We start from the raw sequence: 26,688 nt of genomic DNA on the forward strand, positions 1-26,688 counted from the left end.
TTTTCTCAGTCCAGTAACTTTTTTATTTAACAAATACTATATACATGTATAAAGAAATAATTTATTCGCATACGTTTCATTTCCACCCCTTTAGCCCTCCTTGTCAGCGGGGGAATTTTAAAATAATTCTTAAATTAAAGAGTATTCAACATATATTCTATTGTCTGTGTGAATTCAAGACAAGGCAAAACAGTTTTAAGAGAAAAAAAGACAGGGCGAAAACTTAATAGCCTTTCATACAGTTTGCTTTCAACATCTCCCAAAAAATCTTTTCAAAACATACGTACATATCAAGTTGTGTCATAATTTCATGTGAAAAATAATGAATTACATTATGAATATGGGACGAGCAATGTTTTGTTGTTTGTTTTTTAATGCAAAGAAGTTATCATAACAGTGTACGTGAAAACAATATTTTCATATTATGGTATTATTCTTTATTTTCAGTATCTTCTGAAAAACAAAACAATCAATCAACATTTATTACGCCTATCTTACATAATTTGATAACATAGATTTGTAACTGAAGTTTCAATGCCATTCATAAGTATATCAACGTAATAAATTGCATAGACAATAAATAAAAAGATCAACTTGAAGTATTATTTTATAAACAGAGAACTAAGCACCAGAATAAATATGCACAGGTACAGTTCGAACATCATCCCCGCTAACGGAGTACCACTTAGTGATTGTTTGTTGAAATCAAGTTAATCAAGCTTTGTTCTTTTTCTCTTGTTTTCTCCTTAGCCTCTCCTCTTGCTTGGTTTTGTAGTGGGTGTAATTAGTCGCTGTCACTACCGCCAGAGCCTTAACATGATTAAATACAAATAATTTTTATTATGATAACCAATCAAGAATAATATCACGTTTTTATTTTCATTTTCCCTTGTTTATATTGACAGTTGCTTCATTTAAAACTGATTTTTCTTTTCTTGCAGAATTAGAGCAGATGAAATAAGTCAATGAAAATAAGAGTATTACCTCTATCACTAATACAGAAATCCCAATCACTATAAACGCAATGGAGTAGCTGCTGAGGAGACTGTAGACAGCGTCATAACAACCCTGAAAAGTAATACAAAAGTCGCGTAAAGATACACAATAAAAAAGACAGTGTTCAAGACCCATGCACCATCTCTCTGTCTGTTTATCTGTCCGTCTGTCCTCTCTCTCTCTCTCTCTCTCTCTCTCTCTCTCTCTCTCTCTCTCTCTCACCGTCGTCTGGTAATTCGCTGTGACTGTGTCTGTACAAGAGGTATCATTGAATGTTGAGAAGGAGGCCTGGGTCACGCCCACACAACAGAATGTCGGGATCTCTTTACTTCCGGCGGAACCACTTGTTATCCAGGGGGAGTTGTCGAAATCATTGACAGTTCCATTCAGGGTATTCACCGCACAGCACGAAAACTGTCAAAGAGATCCATGTATATCTTGTATTTGTTTCATTTTGTTCTTAAAGAAATTTTAATCAGAAGTTTAATTGTAAATATTTAATTTTAATCAGTTATCACACAATTCAACAAGCTAGTTCTTACGTTGAAATTGAAGGCTAATACCGTATGCAAAATGTTGCGAGTATTGAAAAAGTCGAAAATGGTATTATGTACTTTTTTCAATTTATAGACTAACTGACCGACATGAAGAGGTAGTTAAATGCGGTGGAGATCTGACTGGTGGACAGGTCGTCGGCCGAGTACTGGGTCTGTAGAACGGACAGCAGGTTGGTCCTAATCAGCGTCTGTAACTAGAAACCAACCAACACGTGGGAGAGTTGTTATAAAGTCGTTTACTTGATATGAATTATCAAGTTTAGTCTAAAATGTACTTTGTTTCTTTTTATTTCAATAAATTTTGTTTAAAAAATCGAAATTTTGGAATCTTGTCGTTATAGTTACTAGTAAGTTTACAAGTTAGTTTTACTTGTCATTTCATATTGCAAACTAAATAAAGTTATTTACGATATCATATTTTCTTCATATTTCACATTGTTATACAGCTTAGATCCTAGATACTTACTTTTGCATTCATATCAAACCACAAGAAGATGGCAAACAACTTAGCAATAAACAAAAGCAACACAATGCCAGCATACTGAAAAGAAAAACATCATACATTATAATTATCAATATATTACATTATAACAGAGAAGTTATGTCATAATAGTTTTTCAATTGATTGATTACATTTAGAATTCTTAATACATGTATTTCCCTTCCATTATATTTTTAGGTGACAAGCCGGAAATTATAAGACAGCGCGAGGTACACACAGTCATGTACATGTACTTGCATTTACAGCATGATAAACGCGTCAGTATACTCACAATGTCCAGACATGCCGGTCTGTTACAGAAGGCCCCTATGGCCCCCAGGGTGGCGATGATGAGGACAATGGTGCCCACCACGATGAGGGACACGGACAGGCTGGTGATCACGTCCCCCAGGTTGAAGCCCCCGTAGGTCAGCTCCTTCATCAGGGGCAGCACATTGTCATTGACCAGATCTACGTTCACTAGGACCAGGACACCGGGAATGACGAGGGCCAGCCCGAATATCTACAGGACAGAACAATACGGTTATATATCTACAGGACAGACAACAATACGGTTATATATCTACAGGACAGACAACAATACGGTTATATATCTACAGGACAGCGAACAATATGGTTATATATCTACAGGACAGAGAACAATACGGTTATATATCTACAGGACAGAGAACAATACGGTTATATATCTACAGGACAGAGAACAATACTGTTATATATCTACAGGACAGAGAACAAAACGGTTATATATCTACAGGACAGAGAACAATACGGTTATATATCTACAGGACAGAGAACAATACGGTTATATATCTACAGGACAGAGAACAAAACGGTTATATATCAAAGGCGAGGGAGGGCCCGAATATATACAGGACAGAGAACAATACGGTTATATATCAAAGGCGAGGGAGGACCCGAATATCTACAGGACAGGGAACAATACGGTTATATATCAGAGGCGAGGGAGGGCCCGATTTATCTACAGGACAGAGAACAATACGGTTATATATCAGAGGCGAGAGAGGGCCCGAATATCTACAGGACAGAGAACAATACGATTATATATCAGAGGCGAGGGAGGGCCCGAATATCTACAGGACAGAGAACAATACGGTTATGTATCAGAGACGAGAGAGGGCCCGAATATCTACAGGACAGAGAACAATACGGTTATATATCAGAGGCGAGGGAGGGCCCGAATATCTACAGGACAGCGAACAATACGGTTATATATCAGAGGCGAGGGCGGGCCCGAATATCTACAGGACAGCGAACAATACGGTTATATATCAGAGGCGAGGGAGGACCGAATATCTACAGGACAGAGAACAATACGGTCATATATCAGAGGCGAGGGAGGGCCCGAATATCTACAGGACAGAGAACAATACGGTTATATATCAGAGGCGAGGGAGGGCCCGAATATCTACAGGACAGCGAACAATACGGTTATATATCAGAGGCGAGGGAGGGCCCGATATACACGTATCTACAGGACAGGGTGAGAGGTGGTTAAAGGTACCTCAGAGGCGAGGGAGGGCTGGAGTATGCAAAGGACAGAGCTAGAGGTTATACATCAGAGGCAAGGGACAGTCCGAATATCTACAGGACAGAGCTAGAAGTGGTTATACCTCAGAGGCAAAAGACAGTCCGAATCTCTACAGGACAAAGCTAGAGGTGTATACCTCAGAGGCAAAAGACAGTCCGAATATCTACAGGACAAAGCTAGAGGTGTATACTTCATAGGCAAAAGACAGTCCGAATCTCTACAGGACAGAGCTAGGGGTGGTTATATTCCTTAGAAAGACTGAAGCAAGATCTGATTAAACCTCAGAGAAGAGAAACCGAAAAAAAAATACTCAACCTCAGAAAAGAGAGACTTGAGCAATACAGATTTATGGACCTTTGAGGCGAGAGACCTTTGCAAGATAACGGCAATAAATGGATCTATCAACCTCCGAGAAATCAGCAGTATGTAGAAAAAAACAATGTACCTGTAGTTACAAAAAAACTGCGGGAAGACAATGCATATACGGTTGTCGAATCGATGCAAAGTGGCCAATTGAAGCAATGAACAGAATCGTTAGTTTGCAACTTTTGTGCAAGATGTTACCACGTTTATTGATAAAACTTTGAGAGCCGGGTAAAATAAGGAAAGTCTGGGTTGAAGAATTTAAAAATCTATAGTGATATCAGAAATATAAGTAATAAAATCTAAAATCATAGAAGTCTTTAGGGTGTTGCAGCGGCCATTAAGCAGATGTTAGTGTAGAAAACATGAATTTGAACATTTGTTTTAAAACAATGATATTAAACGATTTCTAAAAATAGATTTATGGTTTATGCATTTGACTTAAAAAGCCATTGTATATTACTTGTCATTGGCATTCTTATTGTAATCAACATGAAAACACAATATAATCTATATCTTAAAAATTTGCAATCCATTGTGTTTAAATTTTCATAATATAGAGATACCAAAAAGGGATACCAATGCTCAGTGGAAAAAAGAACACGTTTATGTCACATTTAAGATTAAAGTATATTAAAGCATTTTTTTCAAACTTACTATGAAAAGGACGTTGACTGCCTTCAGAAATATTGGGCCCCATCTGTCATCACAAAACATGGCGGCTTTCTTGTAGGTCTCTTCCTCCTTGCTGATTTCTTTCTACAAGTGGTTGGTATGGGTTATCTGGTTTTGTCTCGTGTCGCTGAAAATATGCAGTTTACAACAAACGCTAGTGGTTTTCAATATTCTAAATCTGGTCAATGATACTTGATTCCAATAATAAAATACATGTAATAAAATGTTGTGTTGGGATAACATTATCTTCTGTCATAGTGAATACGTTACATATCTTCTACAATGTATGGAGGGTAATCGTGTTCAAAAATCCAGACATGTAAACTTGTAAATCCGAATATGCAATCGTGTTGATGTGTGAGCCTGAGCATGAATATGTGCAATTCTGATCGTGTAACCTATAAAACTCGGGCATAAACACGTGTAAGATTTGACTCAGTTCCTTCGCATGATGCACATTTTGCAACTTTATTGTTTACATTAGTTAATTAAACCTTCAACTTTGCACACTTTCAATCCGTAGTTTCTGCATTTGTAACTTCAGGCTCGGCAATAGCACATCTGACATGATACAAATTGACAAATGTAAAGTCTACAAGTTTGTCGAATTTTGACATGACCTTATATGGAAACAGTGACGTCACTGATAGAAAAAGGCTAGCTGCAGGTAAAAGCATGCCGTAATCGCCGGAATAGGGACGGAATAAATAAATAAAAATATTAGGTAAGCCTATAATCATATTATCTCTGGATAACAACATTTCATAGAGTATTATTTTTCGGAAAATTAAATTATGAGATTGGTGTACATTTTATCAAGAGAATGTAAAAAAGATGCGAGTAAAGAATTTGATCGGCTTCAGATATCCTCTTAGAACTGAAAAACATTACATTTAATGACTTTGATTGAATACACGTGTATAAAGATATATACGCATTTTTATTCATAGGCGTCTGAACCGGGAGGGGGGGGGGGGACTTAGCACCCCCCCCCCCCCACACACACACACACTTTTTTGCCAAGTTAGACCTAACCATTAGGAACATACATGTAGCAACAGGGAGGATTCAACCCCCCCCCCCCTATTTTTTCCTCGCAACAAACAAAATTGTTCCTTAAAAGACCTTAAAGAGAATGAAATATTAAAAGTGATATTGAAAATAGAGTCATAGTAGGTATACTAGCACCCCCCCCCCCCCCACCACCACCACCACCACGGATTAGGAATTTCATGATTTGGGGGGAAAAATTGGGCAGGTAAGATTGGAGTTATTGGTATACCCTCCCCCACGGATTAGAATTTTCATGATTATGGGAATTCTTGTCAATGTTTTTCATGATTAGTTTAGCCCCCCCCCCCCTTCAATTTGCTTCCGACGCCACTGTTATTAGAGTACATGCAACAAATTATTAATGTATAGGCCTCGGCTGAATTAAGAAAATATCTCCAAATGCATCCTTATCGCTACCACAAAGTTGTGACAAGACCCCCCCCCCCCCCCACGCGAAAAATTACAGGGGTCCGTCAGCTGAGTTGCAAAGTTATCGATAAGAACAACAAACTATTTAAAGACATTGGTATTGAGATTGTGATTACCCGGTAATATGAGACATAAGAAGCGACACCCTCTTTAAAAAAATGAATAAAAATTCCAAAGATAAGGTTAACTGTCGTGAAATTAAAATGTGTATAAATTATTTTAAGAAATGTTTATTTGCATTGTCGGCAATTTATAGGGAAAAAAGCATATCATGCAGGTAAAAATTGACATTTTAAAAAAATTATTTTAAGCAATTATTACGGGATTGAGTATGACGTCCTGAATGTTGGTTCAATACAGACTCGCTTTGTTAAGTTGGCTGATAAAAATTTTCTGGAGAGCTAGTATAATACAGCTTTACAGCCACTTGTGAACTAGCTGCAGGTCTGTAGCTCCCTGTCTAAAAATACAGATGGACGATCTTTGAGCTACAGTGCCTCCCATAGTAAAACTTCAATTTACGGCGCACAAAAAATATGCGCTAGTTTTTTTTTTTATTATTATTGAAGATTGTGTTATTATTTATCTTTCACTTACACAACAACAAAAAGTATAAATACGTGTAAAGTAACATAAATTTTTCCGCGAAAAATTACCAAATCCTTGGAGGTCGTTTATTCTAACTAATTCAGAAAAATAACAAGAGTAAAAATGGGGTACTCTATATGCAATGTTTTTGCCCAAAAATTCCATTACATGTAATTTTCTTTATCAATTGTCAGAAATATTTGCTTACTTACTCTGAAGAGTATACATTCTTTTACTATTAATAGCTTTTTCTTTGAACACTTGTGAAATCAATTAGTGTCACACTAATCAAATGAAGCCGATTTATTTAGAGTAACTCGTTGAACAAACTTAATTCGCACCTATGTCATTTTCCTTTTTCTTCGGTTTAGAAGCTAAAAGCCGAAGGGTAAATTGTCCTTTTTGATGTCAGCTTTCAAGCCAATTTCTCTTCACACTTTGTTTTTACAATTATTGACAAGATTAACTCAGGGCCGGACAGGGGACGCTATCTTGCTTTGTCCGATCACTTTTTCCTTGGACGGCAAGAAATAAACATCTAAATTTATATTCAACGTCTCCTGTCCTATTTTCAGGTAATGAAACTTTTTACTTATATACTTTGTGCAAATTTATTGTTTATATCATGTTCTATATCATTTGTATGAATGAGTTGTTTGTGACTTCATATTGACACTTTATTTCGGAAATGTTTATTTTGGAATTTGTTGCTTAGTCTTTTCATTTCATTGTTTGCGGTCTTCAAATCTTTAAGACTGATTCCTTTGAAATTTATTTTCTTGTTTTATCTTAATTTCCAAATTTATATCCTGTTCAAATTTGTTAACCGGAAAGTTATTATCCGTCTCTTTCGACTTTAACGGCTATAATCGCCTCCGGTGCAAAAATGAAAATAGACGCCTGCGACTCTTTTGTCTTAACTTTGATCAGTGTCCAATATGCAAGTTTTACCTGTGTAAGTAACTTTGCTCATTGTTTTTACATATGCATTTAGTTAGATTTTGTCATGTTTATTTGATATGCTTATTTACAAGTCCTTTTTATGGTCAGTACATGTGCACTTTTCAAGAGGTCTTTTTGTAAACAAGTAGCAATGTAACATTTTACCTGTAGCGTTCCTTTGCATAGTTGTTACCGTATGTTTTGTATGTGTAGTATATACTTAATTTCTCATAGCCGCTTACTCTTTGTTTGTGTGTTTGTTTAGTAATTACACCCCCCCCCCAGCTCAATTTGATACCGGAAGTCGTCACCGGAAGTCTATGTAATAATGTAAACAAAACCATGTGCTAATGTTTTGGTCTATTCTTTATTAAAGTCAAGTCCTTTTACAATGCCAAGTGAACTTTATCATTTGAGTAAATTTCCCCATTTGAAGTTAATTCCCATTTGAAGTTAATTATCATTCATATTTTAATTTCCATTTGAGTTATATTTCCCCTTTTTAATATTGTGATAGACTTTCATTTATTTTCACTTCAGTCCTGTAATGTTGAGTATGTTTTGTTTTATTAAGGTGCCCTTACACTTGAAATTATAGTGTCACCTCATATTCTTTTATTACAGTGATTGTATAATGCGTCTTAGGCAATGTTCTTTTTATTTAATCAAATGTGTAAGATTTGTCTTAATGGTGATCTGTGCACATGTTACTGCAAGCCACCCCATGTTTGTACTATTTTGTGGCATTGCTGGCATTATTTTTGTGATTATTAGTGATTGTCTTTTACTACACTTTTTCCTTGGACGGCAAGAAATAAACATCTAAATTTATATTCAACGTCTCCTGTCCTATTTTCAGGTTCAACTTACTACGTCATTTATCAAAGTTAAAAATATCACCCAAAACACGGTGATAAAGTGGTGGACTGAATCCAACGATCCCAGATGAAAAAGAACAGGCCAATTAACTACACCATACAGACAAGACAAGCAACTGCTGCAGAGGAACAATCCTATCTCCAAATTGCAGAGACCACATCAACTGAACCTGAGGAGCAAACAGCAACCATAATCCTTACAGCAACAAATTCAAGGGAATCTATCCCTGATTCAGAGGAACAGATAACCCCACCTGAAACTTCAGCTGAAGAAAATAATAGTACAACAACCCCTGGCACTCCAGCAGACGAACCACTAGATACTTCAGCTGAAAATAACATAACAGAAGAAGAATCATCAGAAGAAGAAAATTTAGAAAACAACATTATGGCAACTGGATTTAGTTTCCCCAAATTCAATGGATCAGAGTCACCTGTGATCTGGTTATCCAAACTTGACGCCTGGCAACAGTTCCATAACTATGCCGATCAGAAAATCCTTGCCATGCTACCCTGTGCATTAGAAGGAAGTGCTAGTACGTGGTTTCAAACATTGCAGCCTCCCTGCAACTCACTAACAGCATTCAAGAAACAACTCACAGACAGATTCCAACCTATTTTATACGGCATGCCACTGATGGGTATTCGACAAGATACAAGTGAAACCATGGACCAGTATCTTGAGAGAGCTGAGAAAATCAGCATGATACATGACATGGCTGAACTTTACAAAGTGCAGGCCATTGCTTCAGGACTACTTCCTCCTTGGCGTGGGAAAGTTCTCTCCCGAGAACCGAAGAGCTTTCAGGAACTTAGAAACACTATCTCCAAAGTTCAAGTTGAACTTAGCGACCTTCCACAGAATTTGAACCATTCCAGTGACCATAGCCTCGCTCACCTGTGCACCACCCTCGCGACCCAAATGACAGAACTGACGAAGAGCATTAAAGCCGATATAAGTGCGCTTCGTGTAACCAGTGAACCCGACCAGTCCTCACAGCAGCGTTGGACCAACCAACATGGTGGACGACCACGGTACCACAACAATCGCAGAGACATGAACCAGAGATCCAGACAGTACGAGAGAGAGCCACGAGAGTACGAAAGCTGTAAAGGATGTGGTAAGTCATGTTCTATTCGAGAAAAGTGTCCAGCTTTTAACACCAAATGCACATACTGTTTCAAATGGCACCATTATGAAAATGTTTGTTTCAAAAAACAGCGACTTTTTAACAATGGCACCTTCACCAACACTAACTCTCACTCTTCTAGTTAGGGGCACGCGCCTGTCCCTAGCACGGATAGGCACCCAGTTAACAGTTCTCATGCAGTAGTCTCTCCTCACAGTGCTAACTCTACCCCTTCAACTAACAAGTCTAACACTAAACCCTCAACCACTAACAAATCCAATACCCCAGCTAAAACCAACCCTCAATCTCATAGTGTTAGTCTTATTATGCCTGTGGAGAAGAATACTGTTGCAATCTCTATCTATGGTCATTCCATTAGAGCATTAGTGGACACAGGAGCAAGCATATCCTGTGTAAGTTCTGATCTTATACCCAAACTTGGTATAAACCCCAGTCTGTTGAGTCCGTCTAATGTTAGGGATGCTGTTGCTGTTGGCGGTGAAAGACACGCTAGTCTAGGTGCTATATCCTTACCCATCTCCTTTGATGGGCCCCTCATTTCTCATACCTTTCATGTCTTCCAATCATTTAATCATCCTTTGATCTTGGGTCTCGATTTTCTCAACCAAAATGATGGCATCTTCAACGCTGAAAACTGTACCTTATACCTCAGAGATCCAGATGACCACACAGCATTCTCCATCGACACCAACACTGGGTTTGCTAGAGTTCTCAACACAACTTCTATTCCACCAAATTCTGTTGTTTCTGTGCAAGTGTTCATTACTAACATACCAAAACACAAGACTGTACTATTAGAACCATGCGCACAGCTACCACAACGCAGTCTAGCAGGAGCAAAGTGTCTTGTAGAAAACACCGGAAAAGCATTCATGCAGATCATCAACCCATCCAACAAACCAATCAGACTCAATGCTACAACACCAATTGCATCTGCATCCATTGTGAATGAAAAGACAATTTATTCCCTTGACACACCTTTGACAATTTCAAAACAGAATACCAACTCACAATCCAAAGATCCAATACACTTTGACCTTCAACATACATCCCTCTCTGATGTTGAAAAAGATCTTCTTACGTCCTTTTTGTCGAAACACAGAGCTGTCTTTGCAACTGACTTACATGAATTAGGAGAAGCCAAGACTCAACCACATCGCATTGACACAGGAGATGCGCATCCTATCCGACAAAGATTCTACAGACAATCTCCACATGTCAACGCCGAAATGAATCGACAGATAGAAGAGATGTTGTCTACTGGTATCATCGAAGAATCAAGCTCCATGTGGCAGAGTCCAGTGGTAATGGTGAAAAAGAAAAACGGCCAACTGAGATTTGCTGTGGATTACAGAAAATTAAACGCAGTAACGAAGCAATTCACATTTCCACTTCCCCGACTCGAAGATGTCTTCGATACCATAGGATCATCCCAGGCCAAATTATTTTCTACACTAGATCTTGCTTCAGGATTCTGGCAAATTCCAATGGACAGCGACACGAAACATAAAAGTGCCTTTGTTACTCCTTCTGGTGTTTATCAATGGAAACGCATGCCATTTGGACTAGTGAACGCTCCAGCCAGCTTCCAAGCCCTCATGACACAAGTTCTCCGTGGTCTAAATTGGAAAACCTGTCTCGTTTATGTGGATGATATTCTTGTGTTTTCCAATTCTTTCAAAGAACATCTGCAACACTTAGAACAAATTTTCACCAGACTGACAGAAGCAGGTTTAACCTTGAAACCTAGCAAATGCGCATTTGCTCTATCTTCAGTGAAGTACCTGGGACACGTGTTGACCAAAGACGGGGTTCAGGTTGATGTTTCCAAAACTGATACTGTGCGATCCTTTCCAATACCTCGGAACCAAAAGGAATTACGATCATTCCTTGGCCTCTGTAACTATTACAGAAAATTCGTCAAAGGTTACAGCAGAATCACCAACCCATTAACAGCCCTCCTGTGCAAAGATACGCCATTCACATGGACAGAAGAGTGCCAATCCGCCTTTGACAAACTAAGGACAGCATTAACAACATCTCCTGTGCTAGCCTACCCAGACCACAACAAGCCTTTCACCCTAACAACAGATGCTTCTGGATCAGCAATTGGCTACATCCTTGGACAGACTGATTCAACAGGGATAGAGAGAGTAATTGCTTATGGTGGACGCTCTCTGAACCAACACGAAAGGAAGTATCCAGTGTCTGAGAAAGAAGGACTCGCTATTGTCGAAGGCATTAAAACCTATCATGTGTACTTGGCCAGTCAACCCTTCAAAATTTTCACAGACCACGCTGCACTAAAGTGGCTGAACAATGTGAAACAGTCCACAGGAAGACTTGCGAGATGGGCTGTTCTCCTACAAGGATATAAATACGAAATACACTACAAGCCTGGCAAGAAAAATGAAGTGGCAGATGCGCTCTCTCGACGACCATACCCTGAAACCTCTGAATCCCTACCTGAATCAGAAGATGTAATTCCTTCAGCTGATGTTTCCAGTCTTGAGTCCAACAAAGTCTTTTACGAGACCACATTCTTCTACAAAAGATCGGAAGATTCAATTGTCTCAGAAACAACATCTCATACAGCCTGTGTCTGTGCTATTGATACAAATCCATCCATTGCAGAACTACAACAAGATTGTCCTGACTTTGAACCTATGTACAAGTACTTCAAAAATGATGAATTACCTTCTGAAAAATCAAATCGTGAGAAATTGCTCAGCGAATCCAACTTTTACGTGTTTCTGGACAACGTACTGTACCACTACTACCAACCCAGATCAAAAAGAGCACGACATCCAGACAATTATGTCAAGCAGCTAGCAGTTCCACGTTGCTTAAGGGAGGATGTACTCAGGTCATACCATGACAGCTTGGCTGGAGGAGCTCACTTTGGATTCGAACGCACTTACAGAGCCATCCAACTAAAATACTACTGGCCAGGAATGTACCAGAATGTGGCAGACTATGTACGTTCATGTGATCAATGTCAATGTGCAAAGAAATCCACCCAAAATACTCACGCACCTCTTGTCAACATGCCTGTCACCAAACCATTCAACAGAATTCACATGGATATCCTTGGTCCTGTCACTAAAACATCTAAAGGTCATAAGTATATTCTGTTAGTCGTGGACTCCTTTTCGAAATGGCCGGAAGCATTTCCTCTGAAAACCCAGGATTCTAAAGAAATAGCAACAGTACTTTTTCGTGAAATTTTTGCTCGCTATGGTGCACCTCGCACTCTCATCACTGATAGAGGACAAAATTTCATGAGCAAATTAGTCACGGCTGTATGTGAGCTTTTCCAAGTCACCCGCCATCACACAAGCTCATACCATCCGCAAACCAACGCAGCATGTGAACGCATGAATAGTACTATTGCTCAGTGTATCCGAACATACATCAATGAAGATCAGGATAACTGGACAGAGTTACTCCCTGGAATTCTGATGGCCCTCAGAATGAGCCCTTCAACACAGTCCTCTGACCTTTCTCCTCATCAAATCCTCTTTGGCTCAGAAATGGAATTACCTTTTGACACATCTGTAATTCCTAAAGATGGCATGAACCAAGACGCCAAAACTCATGTGGAAAATCTAATAAAACATCTGAAAGTCGTTGAAAATATTGCCACTGACAACATCCGCAATGCACAACAAAGACAAAAGGCACAATATGACAAAACAGCAGTCAACAAAGAATTCAGAGTTGGAGAATGGGTCCTACTTCACAACACAAAAGTAAGAAAAGGACTTTCTCCAAAATTTACCAAACCTTGGGATGGACCATTCTACATTGTGAGACAAGGATCAAACAACACCTACAAAATCATCCGTTGCTCAAACAACAAAGCTCTGAAATCACACATACATGCAAACAGGCTAAAACCCTACAACAACCCTGCCCATCGTCAACATTTAGACCCGCCACCAGATGCTGAAATCATTGACGACACGCATCTACCACCTGACAACTATGCCAATGAACAACACGTTAACCCAAATCCAAACAACATTCAAGATGCCACAGCAAACAACGATGCCACTCAACCTTTACAGGCTCCAGGTGATCAGCCTCCAACACCTACACAACCAAACAACTCTGGTGCACCAAATCCTGTTCCTCCTGACGCACCTCAAGGAAAGAACAGCTCACAGCCTCCGTCGTCACAACCCGAGATACATCCTCCCGACGCACTTACCGGAGAGGACACTCAACCGACTCCATCTCAAACCTCAGACGACAACATAGGCTACGTTGAAAAACTTATTCGGTATAGGTATCAAAAAGGCAAAAAGTACTTTCTTGTGAAATGGATAGGCTACCGTGAGAAAACATGGGAACCTGAAGACAATATCAATCCAGCCCTTATCCAGAAGTACCTCATAGATAAGACACAAACTGGCCAAGCCCGCAAACGCAAAAAGCGATCTTGCTTTAACTAGAAGGCAATGTTTAGTCCTATTCTTTCACCCTATCCACTTTTACTTTCTCTACCACTAACATTTCCCTTGTGCTTGTATAAGATCATGTTAAAATTTTGACTTTTCATTTTTGTGTAATTTTTTTTTCAAAAATTGAGCAATATTTGAATTTGTTAATTTAGTGCTTCTCAGTTCTGATCAAACTGATACTGACATTCAATCTTATACAAGGCACAATCCTCTTATACCTCTTTTCTCTCTTCTCGTAGGTGGAAGTGGACTTAAACACCTGCTACTTCTGGTTCTTTTCTTGTGTCTTGGTACCCCTGGAATTGCCACAAACACCGACAACACCATCCAACGGATCAATTACGGCATCATCTTTGAAAAATCAAACAACATCTTCTTGAGTCAAGAAAACTGGCTCCACACCTTCCAGATTCAGCTCCCAAAGAAGATTCATCTCGACTCCCTATATTGTAACATGCCAAAATGCAAGACAGTCGGCCATATTATCAAATCAATTAACCTTCTACGTATGCAGTGTATGGCCAGTGTAAACACAACCGTCAACCAAATCCATCATTTAATTCCTTCCACAACATTACCTCCACAACAAACATACATTGGATCATCTAGACAAAAGAGAGGACTTTTCGATTTTGTGGGTAAAATTTCAAAATCACTCTTCGGTACTGCAACATCAGACGACATTAATGCATTAAAACGACACATGCAGACTCTTAACAACAACAATGTAAAATTAGCTCAGGCAATGGCCCAACAAGATCATCATCTGTCATCCTTCATTTCAACAGTAGATAAACGCTTCAACAATGTAATGTCTGCAGTCCAGAAAAACCACCAGGACGCCATCGCTTTATCCAACCTGGCCCACAGATCAATGGATGCTCTGGAACACGAATTTGTCATACTGAGTGAACTCATCTTCAGACAAACCAATGTCACAGCACAACTAGAAAAAGAACTCGAGCACGTGAAGCTTGGAATTCATGATATCACCAAAGGAAAATTATCCCCGTTTCTTCTATCTCCTGACATCCTACAATCCTCACTTAGACAAGTACAAGATATTCTTTCAAACAAATTCACACAATTTCACATTTCCCACAAAGATCCTCTGTATTATTACTCTCAGGGAGACTTCATTTTCACTAGACTTCATTCACACCTTTATCTAACCCTTAAAATACCCATTTCACCATACGTCCGCCCAGTGTCTATCTACAAAGTATTTTCATTTCCTGTTCCTGTCAATTCTTCATCAAATCATGCCACGCAACTCCTTGATACACCAGAATACTTCATTACCACAGAAGACAATCAACACTATGCAACTATGACATCAAACCAATTATCACACTGTAGTGGGACAACGACATTATTCTGCACCTTTAATATCGCCTTGACTGCCTCTGCATCTCCCAATTGCCTCTCTTCAATCTTCTTTAACCAAAAAGAAGACACAGCCAAACTATGTGACTTTCGGTTCCTGCTAAATTCATTGAAACCATCCATTTCTGAGATTTCAACTTCACATGTTCTACTGTACCAAACAACAACAATTGCTCTTGATTGCTCCTCGAGCCAGAAAATTCTCAAAGGCTGCACATTCTGTGTAATGAAGATTCCTTGCAGATGTTCCATATCAACACAAAACTTATACCTTCCACCTCGACTTGGCAAGTGTAACAACAACACTGATAAAATTTCTATCCTTCACCCTATCAACCTGGCTCTCCTCCAACAATTCTTCAAACAACACTCTCATTCGGATATATTTGGTGACACCATCTTTCAAGAATTTGTAGAAGTGAAACTTCCGAACTTTAATATATTTAATCATTCCTTCTCCAAGTTTGTTGCCAATGACAGAAACCAACATCTAAGTTTGAAACGTATAGCCAGTGCCGTCAAGCGTGATGGACAGGTATTCAAGACATTAGCCGAATCCATGATTGCAGGCCAAGTTGAATTTGCTGTTGATAATTGGCCCGATACTAGTGGAATCATCGCCATCATTGCAACATCCCTGGCAACCTTTGGTTTTATTTTCAGTATTTGGTCTTGTTACAAAATCAGAACAGTTCTAATGCCATTACTTCTCCTCCATCAAACTCATTCTGTCTCTGCACTAACACCTAAACCACCATTGTCTTTTATTTACCAATCCCCAGAATCTACTAACCCAACTACCATTGATGAGCATGTCTACTCATCCTTCACCACTCCTTGGCCATATGTCCCCCTATAGTCATAACAACTCTTCTTGTGATTGCATGCATAACTTACCTCTGGAGCAAATTTGTCCAGACTCACCTAACAACCATTCACTTAGAAATTACCACTGGACCAGTGTGTGAACTAATCCAGATAACCACCTTGCCTCTCTGCCCTAACAACTGGCACATACAACCACCTCAGGATGTTTCCTCTATTAACATTACCAGAAGTTATCTTATATTTCATTACATTGAAATACAGTGCACCCCAATTAACATTACTAATGTGCATACTAACCGCTCTATAACTGTGAAAACAACTCAACTTATCTCACCTTTCAAAGCACGTCGCATTAATAACATTCTACGTCACCCCTATACTGCTTACTTCCTCCTCTCACACCATCAATATTTTACACTCTTAAACTAAAATCTAGTTGTTCCTTTGTCTGGACCATTTCTCGGCATGACTTACAGTGAGTGTACATGAATGAAAGATGATTATTCTTTTTCATTTGTATCCTGTTGTATATATGTTAACATTTGCATTGATTCCATGTACCTTATTTTTTTTTTTTCTCACTTGATACATCATCATGTTCTTCAATTTCTTTTATCAATGGGCATGCATTATTTTTTTTAGTCTTCATTAGTTCTGAATATCATTGAATGTTTACATCTGTGTACATATTCCCTTTAACCCTAATGATTCATTTGCTATTCAATTTCATTCATTTTTTTTTATAACACATGTACCTTTTTTTTTTAATCTTTGAGGACAAAGATTTTTTCAACCAGGAGGGTATTATCATATGGGCATTTTCACCCTTGTAAACAATTTCTATTTTTAGACATTTATTTCATATTTTATAATATCTGGCTCATGATTGCCGACACGATCCAAACTTTACTGTGCATTCCATTACATGTAATTTTCTTTATCAATTGTCAGAAATATTTGCTTACTTACTCTGAAGAGTATACATTCTTTTACTATTAATAGCTTTTTCTTTGAACACTTGTGAAATCAATTAGTGTCACACTAATCAAATGAAGCCGATTTATTTAGAGTAACTCGTTGAACAAACTTAATTCGCACCTATGTCATTTTCCTTTTTCTTCGGTTTAGAAGCTAAAAGCCGAAGGGTAAATTGTCCTTTTTGATGTCAGCTTTCAAGCCAATTTCTCTTCACACTTTGTTTTTACAATTATTGACAAGATTAACTCAGGGCCGGACAGGGGACGCTATCTTGCTTTGTCCGATCACTTTTTCCTTGGACGGCAAGAAATAAACATCTAAATTTATATTCAACGTCTCCTGTCCTATTTTCAGGTAATGAAACTTTTTACTTATATACTTTGTGCAAATTTATTGTTTATATCATGTTCTATATCATTTGTATGAATGAGTTGTTTGTGACTTCATATTGACACTTTATTTCGGAAATGTTTATTTTGGAATTTGTTGCTTAGTCTTTTCATTTCATTGTTTGCGGTCTTCAAATCTTTAAGACTGATTCCTTTGAAATTTATTTTCTTGTTTTATCTTAATTTCCAAATTTATATCCTGTTCAAATTTGTTAACCGGAAAGTTATTATCCGTCTCTTTCGACTTTAACGGCTATAATCGCCTCCGGTGCAAAAATGAAAATAGACGCCTGCGACTCTTTTGTCTTAACTTTGATCAGTGTCCAATATGCAAGTTTTACCTGTGTAAGTAACTTTGCTCATTGTTTTTACATATGCATTTAGTTAGATTTTGTCATGTTTATTTGATATGCTTATTTACAAGTCCTTTTTATGGTCAGTACATGTGCACTTTTCAAGAGGTCTTTTTGTAAACAAGTAGCAATGTAACATTTTACCTGTAGCGTTCCTTTGCATAGTTGTTACCGTATGTTTTGTATGTGTAGTATATACTTAATTTCTCATAGCCGCTTACTCTTTGTTTGTGTGTTTGTTTAGTAATTACACCCCCCCCCAGCTCAATTTGATACCGGAAGTCGTCACCGGAAGTCTATGTAATAATGTAAACAAAACCATGTGCTAATGTTTTGGTCTATTCTTTATTAAAGTCAAGTCCTTTTACAATGCCAAGTGAACTTTATCATTTGAGTAAATTTCCCCATTTGAAGTTAATTCCCATTTGAAGTTAATTATCATTCATATTTTAATTTCCATTTGAGTTATATTTCCCCTTTTTAATATTGTGATAGACTTTCATTTATTTTCACTTCAGTCCTGTAATGTTGAGTATGTTTTGTTTTATTAAGGTGCCCTTACACTTGAAATTATAGTGTCACCTCATATTCTTTTATTACAGTGATTGTATAATGCGTCTTAGGCAATGTTCTTTTTATTTAATCAAATGTGTAAGATTTGTCTTAATGGTGATCTGTGCACATGTTACTGCAAGCCACCCCATGTTTGTACTATTTTGTGGCATTGCTGGCATTATTTTTGTGATTATTAGTGATTGTCTTTTACTACACTTTTTCCTTGGACGGCAAGAAATAAACATCTAAATTTATATTCAACGTCTCCTGTCCTATTTTCAGGTTCAACTTACTACGTCATTTATCAAAGTTAAAAATATCACCCAAAACACGGTGATAGCAGTACGAACCGGGTGAGGGAATGTTGGCGTAAAGTGTTTAAGGTAAAAGGTTGGGGCCCGCTGTGGGCCGTAAGCTAAAACGAAGGGTAGGTTTGCCGTTTTCCCGAAGGTCCACCAGTATACAGTTCCAGAGAAATAAACAGGCAATTAATGCAGGATTCCACATTATTGGACGAGACTCAACGATGGCAACATCATAACAATTTAACAGACAGACATGTTACAAACAAGTGGGATATGGCCAGAAGTGGCCTCCGGACTCAAGACTCTCGGAGAGTCGGACGTGGCCAGGGGTGGCCGCCGTATTCCAGACTGCGCATTGACAATTGTACATAACTATTTATAAGAATCTTAACAATGAGTATAAATTGCAATTGACATGTAATGATATAAGTAAGCTGAGTGACAGGTTCACAGATATAAAATAATTAAATAAACTCAATGAGTCTTTGATGTCCAAGAAATGAAAATCTGATAATTGCACAATGTTGTTTTAAGAGATTAACAGTCCTTGAGACATGACAGTCTGTCTCTTTGAAATCACATATAAAGTCTGAAAAGTGTCAATCACTAAATAAAAAAAGTAACTATGTAAGAAATAAACTGTGAGAAAAAATTACGAAACAGATGTTGAATTTTACAAGTAAAGTAAAAAAAAAAAAATTATAATTGAACAGTGCATTTTGCACGATGATACTACATGTTTATAAGCAAATACAGATCTTAACACGTTGTCTCTAGTTTGATTCGCCGCATTTTATTCACAGAGTGGGACTGTGGTTATGCCCGGTACGAAGGTAAAAAAACCATTGGCAAACGTTTTACACGCATTTTTATCGAACGCAAGCGCCAATGAATCTCTTAGTATATATGCGGAGATCCTGGAAATTTTACAAGGGGTTTTGAAGAATTATTTTCTATTTTGAGGAGGGGGAACATGCGCGGATCATAAAATTTTTCCGTGGTGGGGGTTGAAAAGTCAGACGGTTATTTGAGTTTGCCAAGGGATGTCCGAGGCATATTTGGTAAGTTTATAATGTACACGTAATTGAAAGAAATTTCGCTGGGACGGGGGGGGGGGGGGGGGGAGTCTGGAACCCTTCCCCTTCTAGATCCGCGCACGGAGAAGACCGATGCCGGTAATTTTACTGTAATTTTAACCATTTTTATTTAATCATTCATGTTCATAATTATCAGAAAACCAATATTACCTTTCAAAGCAGTTAAAACTTAAGATACGAACCATTTAGTCTCGGTGAGTATTGCGTCCGCGTACGAAAATAATGGCAATTTTCAAGAAATTCGGATGGACGATCTGTGTCCTAGGTCGTCCATCCGATTCTTTTTCCGACTAAAAGCTACAGACCAGCAGTTAGAGATTGTCAAACTTTTATTGATTATCAATTTGTTTGTCTCAAAGAATCATTTTTTAAATCAATAAAGTTTTACCTTAAAAAAAAAGAAAGAAATCGGGCACAATTTTCAATGTTAGCATTTTACAATTTTATGGTCTAATAAAATTTCAAGAAACAACTCTTCATTGCTTTATCCGAAATATTGCATGAAAAAAATTTACATCGCATTTTTTAAATTACAAAAGGATATTCAAAATGAAATTGGATTAACCGCTAACAAACAGGCATAAAGAGAGACTGAAAACCAATTTCTTCTCTTTTTTTTTTTACATCAAAAGAAATTCAAAAATAAATCAAAATATATTTTTTCTTTGTATGCGTTAATAAAAATGTAGATCAGCAAGGGGTTCTTTTTCGTGCAAGCACCTACTTAATAGATTGTTACACGGGTCTACAACGATGACAAATATCGAAAAGGCAATATTGTGGGTGAAGGATGAATGTGTAGTTTGTTTTTTAAGTTTATTTTTGATACATGTAATTATATTTATCTGGATCGGTTATGTTTGTTAGTTTGTTTTGTTTATTAAAGAGGGGAATAAAGAAATGAGTAATTTCAAAGCACGTAGCATCGTTTTTGAAAGGGGGGGGGGGCAAACTCATCCAACAAATCTTGACAAGCAAAAAAAGAATTTTTTTTTGGAATTTTCCAATATTTTCAAAATTCACTCATAATTTCATGATTTTCATACCAATTTTTTTTACATGCTACCAAAATGGGGGGGGGGGCAACTCCATGATAATTCAATTTTTTTATGTAAATTTTATAAAAATAGTTGCTTCGAGAAAAAGTGGGGAGAGGGCATCTTTATGTCATATAACATGTGAAACTGATTCCATCCCACCCACAAGCTTGAAATAATGAAATAATTTTAATGAAAACAATATAAATAGACGTCATAAATACCATATCAAACGACATATTACCACTTGATTCTGTGCGTCTTTTTAAAGAATTTATAAACAGCGGCAAATTCTAAAATGTATTTTTAAAGGTAATGTTAGCTGCAAGTCTGTAGACCTTGTATGAAAAAATTCGGATGGTAGTCAATTTTTCCGGGATACAGACCGAGCGGTACATATATGCAGCTAAGGTAACTAAGAATGATTCCAATAAAATATTTTGTTGAGTAATGCAAGCTTTTAAGAAAGCAATACTTATATTTGTTTAAAATATAACACTTAAATACTTCGTCTTACATTCGCTATTTGTAGAACAAGCAGAACCAGTATCAGTCTGACCGGCCTCACCATATACATTGTTGGATATTATTGTCCTAGCATTGCATTGCTCTGCATGTATACAATTTCTTTTAAAAATTAAACACTTAAAGTGTTCATCTATATGGCTACACATAACGTACACACGTGATTCAAAATAACCCAGACGGAAAACGGTAAAGAATTCAGTCATTGAGTCTACGTTTTATAGAACTTGTAAGAAAACACATTGCGGGTCTGAATGTTTGTTGATATGTCAATCTATCAATATACAGTTTGTTAATTATTTTCGGTTGCTAAGGCTACAGCGTATTTGATGAACATTGAACAACATTTTTTCCATGCCACTTTTTTCCATGGAAGATAGCGAATACAAGTATAAAGCATTTATAACATTTATTTAATTACCTCTTTAGAATTGTGTATGGAATAAATAATTTATAAGTTGCTGCTGAAGGTTGTTTGGTATTTTCGTTTGTAGATGTTTTGCAAGTAAAAAACCTGAAACGCGGGGCAAGTCATAATTAATATCCCTAATAACCGTAACTTAAAACTAGCGGCTTTGGATGCAAATATTATCGTATACGAATATTAAGTTCACTTTTTAAAATCATCTCCACGATGATAATTATATTATATCCATCGCAAATCAGTATTTTTTTTTTTTGCTTTAAAAGAATTGTTCTATCGGGAGCAATCCCGCGTTCGTTTAAATTGCCAGCGTACATCTGTCATGTCATTAATACACATTGTGATTTATATGACGGCCGTGTATACGTATTGTAGAAAAGTTGAGTTTGATTACCATGCATTGGAACCATTTTATTAACACATCTCCCAGTACTGAAACATTACAATTCAAAATGTCTCTGTTACACTAACACAGTGGTGCGTTAATCGTGTACGTCCAGCTCTACAAGCACATGCACTGTCGTCTTAGCGACGGCCTGAATACAGCTAGCGACTCTCCTATCGATCGGTTACCTGAGTCTCGTAATGCATCTAAATATAGACAGGGGCACAGTTATGAAACAAACAACAAAAATAAGGTCAAAGAGGTTTATCTATATGAAATGAAAATGTACATATGTATAAAAACATTTGGGAATTTTATGTGGAATTATTTTTGCGCGCTACATGTATCAGTTAGTGCTTTACAAGAAGCCCTTTCATAACCTCATAAACGTGCGCACCCCCACAAAAAATGGACCGAACTGACAACAATTGTTTCTGCAAATACTGACTATAAATTACGAAAACATTAAATTGAATACTATAGAAGGATTTAAAATTATTTTCTTTACAACTTTGCTTCAATAATGCATTAGAAATGTTTTTTCCTTTTTAAGTTATTGACAAGAAACTTTGGACGCCTCTAACTCCCTAATTATAAGGGCCAGCCCCTTTTTCGGTATACCGAATGAAAGGTCTGGGTAAGACCAAGAACTCTTAAAATACATGTTATAACAAATTTTTATCAGGTAGAAAACTAACACGGAAAATACGCGAATTTTTTTGATTTTTTTTCTTACCTTTGTTTCAACATCTATACCACCCCTTTTATTTGCATTTAAATAATAAATAAAACATATCTCGCACAAATTCAATGTATAAGCTTCCAAACCAGCCCATCTTTGAGACTCTGCCAGTCATCGTTAAAGCTAAACCCCCTGGACAAAAGAAGTCGTTAAATTTTACTAAAAGGGGAATAACTCAAAATCGGATAGGGATTTTCCTCAACTAAAATATGCAACGACAACATTACGCGGCATGTTATCAGTCCTGAAAATTTCAAAACGATTGGTTAACAAACGAGCGAGATATTAAGGATCAAAGTTGGCGTCTAGAAGAAAAAAAAAATAATAAGAAATTTGAAAATTTTTCAGAATAATAGTAAGGTTTTCCGCTGAGAGCGGAAAACCTTAATTAGCGCATTCGTCACATCGGCAACGATTTTTTTTCTACATGAACCTCTTCCTGTTTGGTCCAGTTTCAATCATACCTCAATTTTTTTTCTAAAAATAATACCGGTATTTTCGATAGAAAAGGTGTAGTTCATTAAAAGCTTATTGCAGCAGTTTAGCTCAATATTATATTTATTTTTCGTTCATTCCGGTCCGGCGGTTACGGCATGCCTTTTCCCGCAGCAAGGCAGTTGCCATATAAGGTCATGTCAAAATTCGACAAACTTGTAGACTTTACATTTGTCAATTTGTATCATGTCAGATGTGCTATTGCCGAGCCTGAAGTTACAAACGCAGAAACTACGGATTGAAAGTGTGCAAAGTTGAAGGTTTAATTAACTAATGTACACAATAAAGTTGCAAAATGTGCATCATGCGAAGGAACTGAGTCAAATCTTACACGTGTTTATGCCCGAGTTTTATAGGTTACACGATCAGAATTACACATATTCATGCTCAGCCTCACACATCAACACGATTGCATATTCGGATTTACAAGTTTACATGTCTGGATTTTTGAACACGATTACCCTCCATAACAATGAAAGGGGAAATTTGGTTGTTATGTTTAGATCTATGAAAATTCTCAGTTCAAAGGTGATTCTTATGAATCATTTTATTGCAATATGTGCAAATGCTGGGTATTCAGATAGTTGTTTTGCTGCAGACACTGCTACGCTGGTGTTATACCCGGTATGATGAACAAGATTAAATCGGTATATTTTATTAAAGCAGAGATTTTCTGAATTACTATGGATATACAGCGTTCTAGATTTTGTTTAAGAATACCATTAAGTAAAGCTTCATTCAAAACATCTTAGAAACAAAAAAAGAAAAAATTGAAAACAATAACTTGTTTTTAACTGTAACGGCAAAACATTAATTTACCTAATATACACGTGTATCTATAATCTTCCTTTTAAAAATACTTTAAAATCAGAACAGGACAATTTCTTGAAAATCAAAATTTAATGCTTAAAGGGACTTGGACACGATTTGACTTAAAATTTTCAAATTTTGTTTTCCATTTTCAATGTTTATACCAGTTTATAATACTATGTCAAAATTTGAAACTCAAATATCAAGTTATAAGCAAGATATAAAGTTCATAATTCTTTGTTTTGTAAACAAATCTCGAATATAGTCTTTTTTACATATGTGTTGTATTGGTGTAAGTTTCAATCAAATGTATCTTTCTTTTGTTGATACATGTAATAGTATTTATGAAAATATTGAATTACTTTAAATTGTTTTTTATATATGTCATTTTTTGTAAACAACTATAAGACTCGAGCTTTGTTTACATAATTATCAATTCTTACCTCTGTATCTCGCTTGTAACTTGACTTTAACATTTAATATTTTGGTCAATCATTTAAAATGCTCCAGTAAACCATTTTATACATAAAAAATTAAAATAACATTTTTGATCTCAAATCGTGTCCAAGTCCCTTAAACAATTGATTCGTTATTTTATTTTTAAAACATTTAAATTTTTGTAAAAGACAACAATTTGGTTATATCTCTTGTTTTGATGTATGCTAATCCATCTAGATAAGTGTTGTTTACAATCATTTATTTTTGAAAGTTTTGTTCAAGTTACCAACGATTATATCTGTGCATTCATACGATTTATGAGACTCATTGACAACAATGAATAACACAAGAGAAATACAAACTCGTTCATGACATTGCCATTAGATAGCTTAAAATATCGTTTCGCTCAGGTACATATGTATAATATTTTACTTAAGTTTTCAATTTTCACATAAAACTCTACTATCCAAACTAAACTGAGATGATCTTTATGATAAGTACCCTGTGTAAAACTTTGTAATGCTTTGTTGACTACATATAATGCTTTCAGGAAACGAACCTGTTAAATATCCTATTTACAAATATTTAACCAAAGACGGGTACGTGGATCTATACATTAATTGTTCTGCATTTCAGTAGATTAAATAATCTCTCATACTGCTTTAAAAAAGCTTCATTAGTACACAAAGGTGGTTCAAGACTGTCCACCCCTATCACCACCTCCAGTAATCTAGCTAGAAAGGGTGTATATTATACATTGTCCACTTTTATATAGAGAATAGAAAAACACCACCGTTTGATACTGACCTATACCCTGTCTACCACGTACTGTTGAATAATCATGCATGGTACATACATGTGATGTACCAATAATGTACAATTCCAGATAAATTAGACACATATTGTTTGAGAAACGAAAGTACAGTTAGATACGAAAATCAATAGAAGGTTAGCTATTCAACCGAATCCAAGGAAAATCATGCATTCCCGATATGTTTTGTTCTCTGTACAGTACAAGCAGTACGAATATTTACCAGTTCCGATCATAATAAGGAAACTGTTACTTGAGTGGTAAAACAAAATGCCACTTACCTCAACTTTACCGTTATTTACAGGTACAAAACGTGACCGCTTTCTCACAGTTGTTTATTATTAGGTGTTTAAAATAAACCGTCCATGTCTGTTTCTAACCATTATAGTTAAAGGTCCAAGCCATAAATACGTAAAGCGAGACAACTCGTTTTTGAGTTTAGGTTAGGTCGAATACAGGGGGTCTATAGTTTGAAGCAACTCATCGTCTCCAGCATTGGTTTAGTGTCCGTATAAATCTCTTTCTAAATGGGAGAGGATCGTACATATTGGCCGTGGTTTTGTGACAATGTAACCAGTCATACTCGTTATAATTATTTGTATTACACTCTCGCAATACTCTGAACTACCAAAATACGGGACGGGGAAAACGTTATGAATTTTAAAATGAGAAAAAGGAGAGTAAAGCCTATAATTTACTTTTAACAACAAAGCCATTAGCTAGTGAAACGTTTAGTCCTCTTTTTGATATGTAAATAAATACACTTACCTACATACTACAATTTATTCAATGGTTTTCCTGGTCAAGGAGTATCCGTGTAACTATGAATGTATCCGGTCAGAATAGGTGACGTCACCTGATGATATGTATATCTTACATCAAAATTGACCATTCCAAAAGCTAATATTTCTGATAAAAAATGGGAACTTTTTATTTGAAAATATGAGGTTTTAAGGCATGTCAAACGTTGCAGTATTTGAT

General features: G+C 36.7%; 2 protein-coding genes across 3 annotated transcripts; one reads left to right on the forward strand and one right to left on the reverse strand.

Annotated features, from left to right (window-relative positions):
• Positions 1–26,563, reverse strand: LOC128156192 (CD151 antigen-like). Of its 2 annotated transcripts, none has more exons than XM_052818242.1 (8): positions 26,476–26,563; positions 4,625–4,769; positions 2,327–2,557; positions 2,020–2,094; positions 1,637–1,747; positions 1,219–1,410; positions 985–1,068; positions 1–810 (listed from the first exon to the last, which is right to left on the reverse strand). In XM_052818242.1, exons 2-8 carry the CDS (start codon positions 4,682–4,684, stop codon positions 715–717), a joined length of 849 nt encoding a protein of 282 aa, XP_052674202.1. In that variant the 5' UTR covers positions 4,685–4,769; positions 26,476–26,563; the 3' UTR covers positions 1–714. The 2 variants fall into 2 exon arrangements, with proteins under 2 accessions (XP_052674202.1, XP_052674201.1); XM_052818241.1 differs by lacking the exon at positions 26,476–26,563 and adding an exon at positions 25,989–26,147.
• Positions 6,882–10,043, forward strand: LOC128156190 (uncharacterized). Its single transcript, XM_052818238.1, has 2 exons — positions 6,882–7,667; positions 8,514–10,043. The coding sequence occupies exon 2, from the start codon at positions 8,600–8,602 to the stop codon at positions 9,806–9,808; it is 1,209 nt and encodes a 402-aa protein (XP_052674198.1). The 5' UTR covers positions 6,882–7,667; positions 8,514–8,599; the 3' UTR covers positions 9,809–10,043.
• Positions 26,564–26,688: the final 125 nt, after the last annotated feature.

The sequence above is a fragment of the Crassostrea angulata genome, chromosome 7 (assembly GCF_025612915.1).
Source record: "Crassostrea angulata isolate pt1a10 chromosome 7, ASM2561291v2, whole genome shotgun sequence".
In the NCBI taxonomy this organism is placed as follows: Eukaryota; Metazoa; Mollusca; class Bivalvia; order Ostreida; family Ostreidae; genus Magallana; species Magallana angulata.